The sequence below is a fragment of the Anopheles moucheti genome, chromosome 3, assembly GCF_943734755.1.
Source record: "Anopheles moucheti chromosome 3, idAnoMoucSN_F20_07, whole genome shotgun sequence".
NCBI lineage: Eukaryota > Metazoa > Arthropoda > Insecta > Diptera > Culicidae > Anopheles > Anopheles moucheti.
The window spans coordinates 90902740-90915639 of record NC_069141.1 but is presented as its reverse complement, the minus strand read 5'-3'; the positions used below and the strand labels follow the sequence as shown (position 1 = coordinate 90915639).

Genomic DNA, 12900 nt, shown 5'->3' with positions numbered 1-12900 from the left:
TTGTACACCGAGATTTTGAATCTTACTTTCCACCACCATTGTAGCTTCAACCTGTGCTTGTCCAGAGCTGTTGGCCGCTACCAAAGTGTACGTTCCGGAGTCTTCCGCACGAACGTCCAAGATATCCAGCGCAACGTAGCCAAAGTCATGGTAGGTCTGGATGCGATTTGCACTCATCAATGGACGACCGTTGTGATACCATTCGACACGCATGGTCAGGTCCGACTGTGGTTCCAGACGCGCTTCAAAGTGTGCACGTTGTCCCTCGACAATTCGGTTCGTACCCTTGAGCGGTCCAAGGAATCGTGGCTGAGGTTGCACTACCTGTTGTTCGACCTGTTCCTGGGTGGTGCGCGTGTAGCGCGACGAATCCTCCAGATACTGGATCTTCTCCATGCCCATGTGGCTTGTTTGAGAATCGACAATGATGTCCTGACGAGTCAGCACCGTCAAGCGAGCAGACACATGCGCTTCACCAAGAGAGTTGTAAGCACGGCACGTGTAGGTACCGACGTCGTGTACGGTAACTTGCTTGATGGTAAGCGCCACATAACCAAAGTTACAGAACGAGGTAATGCGCGAGCTTGCCTCTACCGGATGACCATCCTTAAGCCACTCGACGCGCAGTGTCGCATCACCGACCGGTTCAAGACGGGCCTCGAAGTGTGCAAAGCCACCCTCTCGTACATTGAGCTGATCCGAGATGGGGCTCTTGAATTCCGGCCGCTGCGTACTTTCGGGTGTCTCCTCGTAGAACTTCATGTTCTGGTACTTCTGGTACTGTTCCAGTTCCTCTATCTTCTGGATGTAGTTACGCTGCTCCGAGATGCCCAAGTCTCCGGTAACCGGCGCCTTGCTCACCACGGTGATCTTCGCAGTGCTGATCGCTTCACCAATGCGATTCACTGCCCGCACCGTATAGGTACCAGCATCCTCCGCTCGCAGATGCATAATGTTCAACGAAACATATCCGAAGTTGAAAATGGCAGTAATACGCGAGCTAGCCGTTATTGGGCGTCCATCCTTGTACCACTCGACGCGCATCGTAGGATCGCTGACCGGTGTGATCTGCGCTTCGAAATGAGCATTGCGACCTTCCTCTAGCTCACCCAAATCCTGAAGCGGTCTGGTGAAACCTGGCTTCTGGTTAACCACTTCCTCGATGCTCTCGGTACGCACGTATTTCGAGTAGTCCTCAAGGTGTTGGATCTGATCCAGCGATGACTGGTGCTGAGTCTGCTGCTCAATTGGTGGGCGTGGCTGCACGCTAAGCATGGCACGCGATTCTGCCACACCAGTCGAGCTGGACAAGCGACATAAGTATTCACCGCTATCCTCCATCACAATCGTCAAGAGATCCAAAGCCACGAATCCGAACTGGAACGTCGTATTTGCTCGAGAACCTGCTCAAAGGGAAAAATCGTTTGAAAAAAATGTTTGTTAGCAGCAGCTAAGCAATACTTACTTGCTTGAATCAGATTTCCATTTAAGAACCACTGAACGCGCATCGACGGATCGGAAACGGGTTCAATACGTGCCTCAAAGTGTACCTTTCCACCTTCAACCTGCGCAACGTCGCTCAATGGGACTATGAACTTCGGTGGTGGATAGATGCGATCCTCCTCCTTCGGTGGTGCATGTGGAGCAGCTCGTTCCACATGACGCAAGTAGATGATTTCCGGTTCCGGAACAGCTCTGAAAATAACAAAAGACCATCAGGTTACCATTTCATTCACCCGTTCATCCGCTCGCTTAAATACTTACTCTGGCTGAATGACCTTTGTAGGCCGTGGTAGATTGAGACGTTTTTGCTCCGGCGCCGGTCCCTTCGTAGCTTCGACAAAGAGACGGGCGCGTGTTGCCGTGGTACCGGCCACGTTCTGTGCCGTACACTGATACCACGCGGCATCCGACGCCTTCGCTCTCGGGATGTCAACGGTAGTGCAACCGTTCTCGTCGTTGCAGATTTGCACTTCCGGTCCTGGCACAAGCGGAATGCCATCCTTTTGCCAGGTAATACGCGGCATCGGTGTTCCGATGGCACGTGCAAACAGCCGTACAGGTTCGCCTTCCTTCACGTTAACCGTGGTAAAGCGCTCGACGAACTTCGGCGCAACCACCTGTTCCCGCTCACACACGACCAGTTTAGCCTGAGCAGCTACTTCGCCGCTCTTGTTACGTGCTACGCACGTCACAATACCATGATCGAAACGATTAGTGCTGGTGATCATCAACGCATGATTGCCAGCCTCGTTGACGAGGATCTTGTGCGTTGCATCATCCGTCACCAGGTTGCCGTTGATGTACCAGGCAACCTCCGGATAAGGACGACCGGTTACACGACAGTCGAAACGGACCATCTTACCCTCGGTTGTCTCCGCGTCCTGGATCAATGTCATAAACGACGGAGACAGCGCCTTGGTAGCCTCGGACGAGGTCTCAATGACCTGCTGTTGCTGCTGATGGTACTGCTGTTGTTCCGTGAACGAGGTAGCACGTTCAACAGCAACCTGTTCCTGAGCAGCCTCGACCGCCAAGACAGCCGACGATACCTGGCAACCTTGTGGATTTTCAGCCAGCAGGCTGTAATGTCCGGAGTCGCGCGCATTTACGTTCCTGATGCGCAGCGTTGCCTGCTGGTTTGAGTACCCCATTTCGTACTTATCCGCCGACGGAATAATGCGTTGACCGTCCTTAAACCAGGACAGTCGCGGACGTGGATTAGCTACGACACGCGTGCTGAACACTGCATCCGAACCCTCGGAAAGCTTCGAGTTGCGTGGCTTCTGACCAATCTGCGGTGCCGACGCCGGACCCAGAGCGCGATCTACTGTTGTGATCAACTGGGCGTCCGTTTCCCCGGCATAGCGTCGTGTGATCGATTCCCTGTAGGAAGTCTCGCGCAGCAACCGGTATTCGAAGGTATCTACCTTGAATTCTTCTTCCATGTGGGAGTATCCATTGGTGTATTGCTGCTGCTGCTTAACGCTAGTTTGCTGTTGTTCGCGACGTACCTGCTGGAACTGTGGAGTCGGCATGCCCTCCGGCTGGATGAACACCGAACAGATCGCTTCTCCGACAGCGTTACGTGCCTTACACGTGTACTCTCCCTCATCGCCCGGTCCGATCTGGTTGATCAGCAGCGAGACAGCTCCAGTTGCCGGATTATAGCTCAAGCGATGTTTCGAGGAATCGAGAAGGGGTGCGCCTTTTCGAGTCCACGAAACTTCTGGCTTGGGATTACCCTTCAGCTTGCCCTCGAACAGCGCGTTACCGCCCTGGGCGAAGCGAGAGTTCTTGAAGATTTGTTCAAATACCGGCGGTGAGTAATCACCGGGACCAGCTGAAACCGGAGTTGGAGCCGCCATGCCGTACGTTGGTTGCGACTGCAAGGGTACTTGCTGCTGTGGCTGCTGTTGAAATGGAGCAACTCCAGTTGGTGTCTGGAGACCGGGTGTTATCGATGCCAACGGTGTAGTACTCTGCTGAATATAGCCACCATGCTGCTGTTGCACTGTAATGAAAAAAAAACATTGACCGGTTAGAAATCATTTGAAGAAATCCGACAAGCACTAGACGATATCCCGATAATACATTCGTCTTTCTATTTACGAACGGATTCAAAGAGAGACTGCAGATGGCAAATCTGCTGTCAGTAATATAGCCCTGACTTCTGAGGAGCGCGTGTACGTTATGCGTATATTTTTAGAGCCATATCTGCTAGCACAGGTGTACTATAGTACATGCGGTACAGCAAGGTGTGCCAACTAGGTCGTTCAAGTTCATGTGTACACCTTAAGTTCGACAACCGCTCATGAATGAAAAGGAGCAACGATCACAAAGGGACGGGATCTTGCTGACTTGTCACAGTTTGTGGGTCAAGGTCACACCACCTGTAGAACTTGCTGTCTCGTTTGTTGTTGCAGAATTATTAATTCTTATCGCTGCTCCATTGACTCACGATCTGATGATACCGAATGGTCACACTTTTGCAAGTCTATTGAACCCGGATGTTAACGGTGGGGGGGGAGCCTTCGTCTCACAGTTGAGCACCTCAAAAACAGCTGCAGTCGGATCGCTTTCACATAAATTATACCGTACAACCGGGACCGACCATCTGCGTGATGTAATTTTAGGCGGATCTGGCAACGCGTCGGGAAATAAGATTACGCAATGCGACAACCATTGCCGTTTGACTATTTTTAACCTGCAGCGACCCTTTTTCCTTGGTCGGTTAGTCCGAGTGCGCGACGGTTGCGCTAGCCCGGGTGTGTTGAATCCGTGTCCGTGTTAGCAACAATCCGGACCGATGTTCCCGCTTCAATGGGGTTGTAGTATTCTTTGTGCATGCGTACTAGGAGTATACGCAACGGTGATGTGAGAAGTAGAATTATTTACATTCGAAATAGGAGAGTTGTTTTCTTTTCCGAGCAGGAAGAATAGTTGCTTATTCGTGCTTCCTTCGTTTGGTGAAATGATACCGATTGACACTTCCTGCATACATCCACAAGATCGAGTTGCAAAACACGTTCACGAATGACCTTATTTAATCATCAACACATTGCTTAATAGTGCTCCATTTCTATATACACCTTTTCCCGCTGGTCTTCTCTCTAAACTAAACACAGCTTACGCAATGATATCGCTTATTCATAAGCCCTTGTATCACCTCTTCCTACCGTTCTAACGCGATAAGTTAATTTCTTGCACCGGCAAAGAATACGCAAATATTATTCCGATTCTCAACCACAAGTTCGCAGATAAGCGCCTGCTTTGATGGGGCTACTGGTACGGGAAAAAACGGTGCAAACGGTGCTGGAGCAGACTACAAACTAGCAGTATTCTATCCGTTCTGCTGCTAATGACCGATTACACTTTACTTTGCCGCGCTATGTAGCAAGATCTGCTGCCGATAGCGTGGTCAGACGGATAGATAGCGTGTGAGCACCTAGCGATACAGTTACTGATCTTTATGGTACGAAGATCAGCGCAGCGTGAAATCTGCTACTCCCGTAGAATTCAACGTAGGCTTTCTGGCACTGTCGAAAGGAAAAAAACGAAGCTAAATAAATAAACTTAGCTGTGATGCATCAGCAAGCTCAGCTCTTAACAGACGGGTAAGGTAAGTGCATCTCGGATGTGCATCAGCTCTACAGCTTTCATCCATTCAGTTCAGTCTAAGGCAAGGTGAATTTATTTGTTTATTGCACTGGTACTTTTTTTTGTTCCACGCTACACATGGGCAACCTTTGGGATTTCCATTTCCGGACAATGAACGTCTTTAGCTGGCATCCCTAAGGTCCACTAGTAAATCATTCGTGCGTCACTTACAGCGCGTGCCATCACGAACGGACGTCACTAAATAGAAACTCAAGAGCGCACACTCTTAGTACACGATCCGTTGCGATCGCAAGAAAAAATTTGAACGTACACGATAGTTGAAAAACCATTAAGTCCAGATGAAGCGTAGAACAACAAACGAGTAGTTCTAGTTAGCTAGTTCTAGAACGCTTAAACAGCGGAGAAGCTCCAAATAGGGTCGGCTTGTTTGTTGATGTGTCACGATGGACGAAAATGGTATTACGTACTAGTTCTCTTGCATTCTGTATGAATGTAGACACACCAGATAGGGTAGTGGAAATTTTGCAGTATGTAGCTTTTATGCAGATGTAAACAAGTTTTTTTTTTGTATGAAATGTTGCCGTGGTGACTGAACATTGCTTTCGTTGTGCACTCAATTCAATTAAAAATACAGTGAACAGTATGAAATGGTATTATCATACTACGCATAATGTGATCATATCTCGCACAATCACATCATCGATCATTTGTTTCCACTCGAATGATAAATCAATAACCTCTTCACGTCAGTCGGTTTAATTTTCGCATCGAGCCGATTTCGTTATAATATTCGTTTTCATTTTCATTTCAGACTCGTGTCGAATGGATTAACTTAATGAATTCCTTCCAGGTGCATATTAGCAACCAGCGGAGCGTACTTCGTGGCTACGGTTTACGGATATATACGACCGTTTCCGGTTGTTCTGGGATCGTAGGGAGCCAAAACGCCACTGTTACTCTACCTGCCGGACTAATGGGTATACTATCAGGCAGAGCGCGAGGAAGTGAGGTCATTCGGAAGGGTGCAGTGAGATTCGGTCGCAAATATGCACGCACGCCACAAAAACCTCAATACCTCAACACCTTTCACTGCATGAGTGGGGGGCACACCTCAGTGCCTAGATCGTATCGTACAGTGGCGTACCGTTTTTTGCAACACTTTTCAGTTTGCGGCTAACTGGAAGAAGACGAAGCGGAAGGGTGCACAACATCCGTTAAAGTGTGTATTAATTTTCTACTCGCATGGATGGATGCCGGACCGTGCGAGACCCTGTGCCCTTTGGATGGGGAGGGAAGCACAAGCTCATTATTGCTCTGCTTTCATCCATTTTCTTTGCCTTGTGGCTTTTTAAAATCGATCATCGAGTTGGTTCATTCACTGCATGACTGATAACCGCAAATCGGATTGATGCCGAGGGTATAAAGTTTATTGAATGTCTGCGAAAATGCCTCTCGGTGCATGGATCAAAATGGATGCATGATAAAATTGTAAAAAAAAAATCTAGTAGATTCCACGCAAACCCAGACAAGAATATCTGTCTTTTTAAATAAAAATCAATTGTGGAAACTCCAGAACCGTCATATGGAACACACTCTTAACGAATCAAATTGCCGACTAGAATAAACAATCAATCACATGCCCACAACCCCGATGACCTCTGGTCATCGTGCCATTTGGCATCATATCAATAAGGCGAGAACAGTAATCGGTGCGTCGTATGCACAGCAAAACATGATAAAACATTATCGTTGCAACACGCTGATGTTCGTCAAAGTGATAGTCCCCGCCGGACGCCCTGCACTGTGGTCCTTCTCTGTCCGATAGTCTTCATCAATGACATAGTCCCCGAAACACGCTCTAGGGAGCAATTAAGCTCGGTCCGTGCATCATGCGGGGACGGACGCACGATCCAAACGATCTCTAATCAACAGTTCTAGTAAAACGAGGCCGCTACACTTGCTGAACGCTGCCACCCAACAGGGACGGCATGGGGCGACACGTTTACCGACGGCTGCCAAATATGGCCGAACCGGTCGAGGGCAACGCCTGCGAAGGCAAGCCGCGTCGTAAGAAATTTGATCCCACAGTGCGCCACGGATGGACAAAAGTGAAACAATTTTTTCTACTCGTGTCTCTCTCCCGCCCCGTGGACATCGGTCCCTATACAGGCTTGACCTAGAATGGGGAGGAAAAACTTGGACATCCGCGATCAAGGCTGACGCCATCTCAATGATATCGTTTGGAGTTTTTTTTCTATGGCTTTTTTACTGTTGATGCTATGTGTGATCGATTAGTGCATTGGCAACATGACATACTGGAGGAGTCTAATTTCCCAATGTTAGACAGAGTCGATAATTGGAATTTAATCATACTCTTCGCGAGGGTGGCATTCCAACTGAAGGTAAACGATTTTATTGAGTCATTAATAAGCAGCGCTGACAGATGTTTAGAATGTAAAGCCTAGTATGACGCACATGGTATTGTTGGCGTTGTTACAATTTTAAATCTATGCGCTTTAGTGTTTTTGGTATTCTATTCCTAAATGTGGCGTCATATGTAATCTGTCAAGCAAACTTGGCGTCTAAACAATCCACCGATGTTTGCACGGAAAGGCCATCTTCAAATTGGCGCGTTGGCTTTCGATCAAGTAGTTTCGCTCCAAAACCTGTCATTATAAAACATTTTGGAGGATCACTACAAGGGACCAACCACCCACTCTATGGCAAATGTTCGGTACAGGACGGTATCAAATAAATGGTGACAGCCCCGAGGTTACGGTGTTATTCATCACGCGGAAACGAATTCCACCACGTCCCGCTAGTGTCACGGGGACAGGATGCACATGGTGGAAGGAATCATTTACGCTTGTCTTAAAAATAATCTCTATCATCTTTCGGCTGTGTGAAATAAAAGTGCCTACGGGATGTGATGTGATTTTCTTATTTGGCTTAGCCATTCATTTTCATTCAACGGGCACCATTCTTCTGCCATTCCGCTCAGACCACGCAACGCCCACGTATACTTGCTTCCGAAATACCAGTACGATGGTAGGGCGAAAGAGAGCTACAAGCAGCGCGGATGTTCTGTTGCTGGTGGTGGTAAGACAAATTGTTCAGCTTGGCTGACAGTGGGCAGGCAGCCGAGCAGGACGCAGCGAAATTCCTGATCCTGCGCGTACGTGTACGTGGCGTGAAGATCGGTGGCGATCCACCGTTCACCGAGTGAGCAGTATGTGTGCAGTTTCGTGTGCACTAAAAATAACGTTTTTCAGCGGAGGCATATTTTTAGCACTTTCGCGGCCGTGCAGAAGACCGTGCGCTCGCAGTCTCACTGTCACAGCGCACTGGGCAATATAGTACGAGCTGTGTGCGTGTCAGGCCAAGAACCGGGCCGTGAGGTTGTTCTAGATTTTCCCATCGGCTGTGATCGTGTTCCATCACAACCATTTTGCTCCACATTGGAAACTCTCCTTCAGGCACACCCAGAATCACTGTCGTAAAACGTAAAGAACACCGCCCACCGTCACAGCACAAGACTCCCCAATAATTTGTGAATGAAGGAGATCCTTCCGTTCCACACGCACACGCTTGAGACCGTTTATTCTCGGGCCAATGTAGTAAGCGCGTTATGTAATCTTCGGTGGCAGTGTAAAAGGTCACGTAGTTCCACACACTCGTTCGTTCCCATGGAGGTCCGACGTGAACTAACCTCGCTGCTGAGTGACTTGATGGCTTTGCTGCTGCTGATGCTGCTGCTGCACGGAGTGCTGCTCCGTGCGGCTGCTAACCCGCTGCTGCGAGCTGCTAAATTGCTGCTGCTGCGAAAATTCCTGCCGCTGCACAAACTGCTGCTGCTGCTGGCGCACCGTCGTCGATGACTGTTGCATCATCATCGACGACTGCTGGTGCACCTGCTGCTGCTGCTGCTGCTGATGTTGCTGCATCAGCTGCTGCTGCTGCGGTTGCAGCTGGAACGGTGGTTGGTTCGGATTGGGTCGTTGCATCCTTCAGTAGAGAATGCACGAGTCGCTATCACGCGGCACAATAACGTTGGACGGGTCGAGTTGGTTTGTTTTTTGGGGTTTCTTTTTGTACAAAACACACACACAAAATGTAAGCGAAACAAACTTAACGAAACACGGCGAATAACTCGTAAAACTCAAAACTTATACTACTAAATCCTCTTCGTTTGGTATTGGATTTTGTGTTTTCCTTAAACTACTCCCTCCCCGAGCACTATAGAACCCTTTTTCTTCCTTTGTGGATCTGCGAAAGAGCGCAAGCAATCAATCACATATATCCACCACAATAACAACAACACTTCCTTTTTTCGATTGTGCCTTCACGGATGTTGGCACCACTAGCTTTGGGCTTGAATTGGCTTTTTTCAAGGGTGAGGGAGAGTAAGGTCGGAGGCTTCACTTGTATTGCTCTGCGTACTATTTATCACTAAATTTCGCTTGCCTCCCGGCTTCTTATACGATCAAGACGTGCTCTTGATGATCAGACTCAAGTTATAAGTCCGCTGAATTCCACTGACTCAAACTGCTGCGAAAAACATTGAAGAAATAAATACACAATTGTAACGAAAATTATCATCACATTTTAACACCACCGAAACAATACACTAAATACACCAAAAATCTCAAAAAGAGCTTATTGGAATAAGCTCCTTCAGCATAAAAATTGAACACTTGTTTTAATCCGGTTTCAGAAGGACCAAACCGAGTTTTCACAGAAATTTTATTTGAACATAAAAACTTCTTAAAGAATTCTTTAAATGCCTCATTGTTAGGCACACTTTACACCAAAGCCTTTATGATAACAAGTATAAATTCCATTATTCCATCATGTGTCTTCACAGCGACGGTGACAATATTTCACCAGTAGCTCCACTGTTCACGATTACATGGCCGATGCGAAAATTTCTCTAACACCCGTTAGCAAAGGGGACTTAGAAGAATTTTCACACTCGGCCCACTTTACACACTCGTGCGCGCGCGCCACACAGCACAAACTCCCAACCCGATGGCACGGGGTACGGTGCCGAATGGGGGAAAGATTGCCACCGAACCGTGGGTACGTACGATTTTTCTTTCCCGCACACACTTTTCCACACAGGCGCAGAACCGAGTTGTAGGAAGGAAAACAGTTCAAGTCATCCCCGAGACGAATAACTGAAGACGTCGGTCGTTTTTGAAGAGCGAGCGAAGAGTGAAACTCTGTGCCGCAAAAATCGTCGCCACAGTCCCGGGAAGGATCCGAACGTTTCCGTCGCGGTCGTGGCCGGTGCGTGACCGGCTTTGCGCATGTCCCTCGCGGAACCGACCGTTTTGCGCCGGCGCTGTACCAACGAACCGTCGGTGGATCGATGCCAAAAATAATGACACTTTTCACGAATGTTTTTTTTTTGTTTTTCCTGTTCGGCTTCTTTGCACCGTCCGGTCGGTGTGTTGTTGATGGAAAAACTGACCAGGAATGCCACCAGCGAAAGATGGTCCACAACCCACAGCGCACAAACGGGGTACGGGTTTACTGGTCGTGCAGTTTTTTTTTTCCTTCAACAAACATGTCTTACCCAGTTTTCCAACGTCGTCCCCATCGACGGGTAGGGTCGAACGAGGGAAGGAGGATCGTGCAGAGGGAGGAAGGATGTGTAGAGAAAGAAGTGTTCTATGTGCGCCACACGCCACACCTCAGCGCGCTCGAACGTCGAGCATTGGAATGATGCTGGCTGATGTATTGTGATCGCTCCGTGCTACGCATGCGTATCTCCACTCGGCTCCAAACACCGGAGCAGAAGCGCGAGAGCGACTTGTGACGTGAGCGATGGTAGAAAAATATTCACCACATAGAGAAAAGTAGCCACCCTTTGGAGAAAATACCCCTGAGCCATAGAGCGTGAGAGAGGCAGAGAGGGCTGGTGAAAATTCCTCTATAAGCCTCTCCGAAAGGATGGTCACTTTCCCGGAGAAGCGTAAAAAAACCTAAAAGGCTGGTTTATGTTTTGTGTTTTTTACTTACTCCTCTTTCAAAATGTAACACCATCTTCAGGGTAATGGGAGGTGTGATCAGGTGGAAGGGAGACTTTGAATAATTCATCGCACACATACCGTGCGTGTCCGTACTATGGCCGTTAAACTGAACCGCCCCGTGCAAATGAAAACCAAAAAACACGTCATGAAAAAAAAAGGAAAACAAAAAGCTCCTTATCCTAAAAGCGGCACAAGATGGCCTGTGTTTTTTGTGTTCGCGAGAATCGTTTGTCCAGCGTGGAAGACCAATCACCGATCCGACGAGGGTCCCAGCCGTAGGGTCCGTAGGCCATTTTTTAACACCTACCGAACCGCATAGACACGGTCAATTGATAATGATCTGTTGCTAGTGGGCTGTAAAATGCTGCCTTACGGAAGGATGAGGATGCATTTTAATTCGGAGGCATTGTTGCGGACCGGTTGAGATCAATCGGCGGGTGGGGTCTCTTCCAACCTGATGGAAGAAGCGTACAAACTGTCGTCACAAAAAAATGATACCATGATCAAGAAAACGGACATCCTCACACCTTTCGCTAATGATCGCATATATCACAACGCTCAAATGGTGGAGGAAACGTGATCACTGAGGGATTGGAGAAGATCTTGGGGTTCGTAAAACCAACTATAGACGTGTACCACAACTGGAAAACGTTGAGGTGGCTTTTTCAGATATTTTTGATATTTTTGAGCGCTATTTTTGAGAATAAGTACAGCTCGTCTAAGTATTTTTCTCACATGATTGGAGATAGAAATTCGAAATCCGTAAGCATACCTCAAAGATGCAACTAGAGTACTCAGAAATCATCATCTATATGGTCGGAGGAACTAGCTTGAAACTGACGCCTTGGATGACGTCGGAGATTCAAGAGAGCTAATTGTAAAACAGACCCTTTCTGATAGTAGCGGGTAGTGTAAATGTATAAAGTCTTGATATAGCGGGTAGTATAAATGTATAAAGTTTGATGAAGTTTTGATGAAGTTTGGTTTGATGATCATAACCACAACTTATGGCATATCATCATTATTTTCAATTAGAATATCACATAATTTGATAGACATCACATCAATTCGACAACTGAAAAGTGCAGTAAAACTTGATGTAAACTAACAAAAGACTTATTTAATTCACTAACACACCACATTGGTTTCAATATTTAAGCAACTAACTTCAATTCATCAGATGAAAAATCTCACATGAGCTTGGCGGTGGTGTGAACCTCTCATGGACAACCAATCTCCATCGTAGTACTAACAATATTTCATGTTATTAATAAACGTGACACGACCCCGATGAGATCTGCAGAGTCTTCGTTTGCCACTTTTTGCAAACACAGAGTACACAGAAAATTAGCAGACCAAGCGTGGAAATATTTGGAAGCAAAAATATCTCTACCTTCATCATCGTGCGCATCAGCATTAGAATGGAAGATTTATTCCGGCTCGGTCGAAAATATTCCTTCACCTTTCAGGTGCCGGTGTTGATGATACCTGTTGGCCGTGTGTTGTGAAATTTTCCGCAGCACTCTCACTGAGGAAAACTACTCACACATGTACACGCGTGAACACCACCAAAAGCGCCGTTGCGAATGTGTTGCGCGAATCATTCAAGAACAGGTGAAAATCATCGTGGCCGAGGTTGTTGTTTGCTTTCCCATGTATTGCTTTTGCTTTCCGAGTGCATTCCTGCGAGATGACTTCAGCCACGCCACGAAAGGTCGGATGAATCATGGTCCGATCGCCAGGG

General features: G+C 47.6%; 1 protein-coding gene across 1 annotated transcript in view; it reads right to left on the bottom strand.

Annotated features, from left to right (window-relative positions):
• LOC128303123 (titin-like) overlaps positions 1 to 12900 on the bottom strand; it is a 137934-nt gene that overhangs the window by 74941 nt on the left and 50093 nt on the right. Inside the window, exons 16-18 of the mRNA XM_053039980.1 lie at positions 1765 to 3514; positions 1466 to 1695; positions 27 to 1403 (exon numbers count right to left, since the gene is read on the bottom strand). Of these exons, the coding sequence (XP_052895940.1) occupies positions 27 to 1403; positions 1466 to 1695; positions 1765 to 3514 (3357 nt within the window). The remainder of the gene's footprint in view (positions 1 to 26; positions 1404 to 1465; positions 1696 to 1764; positions 3515 to 12900) is intronic.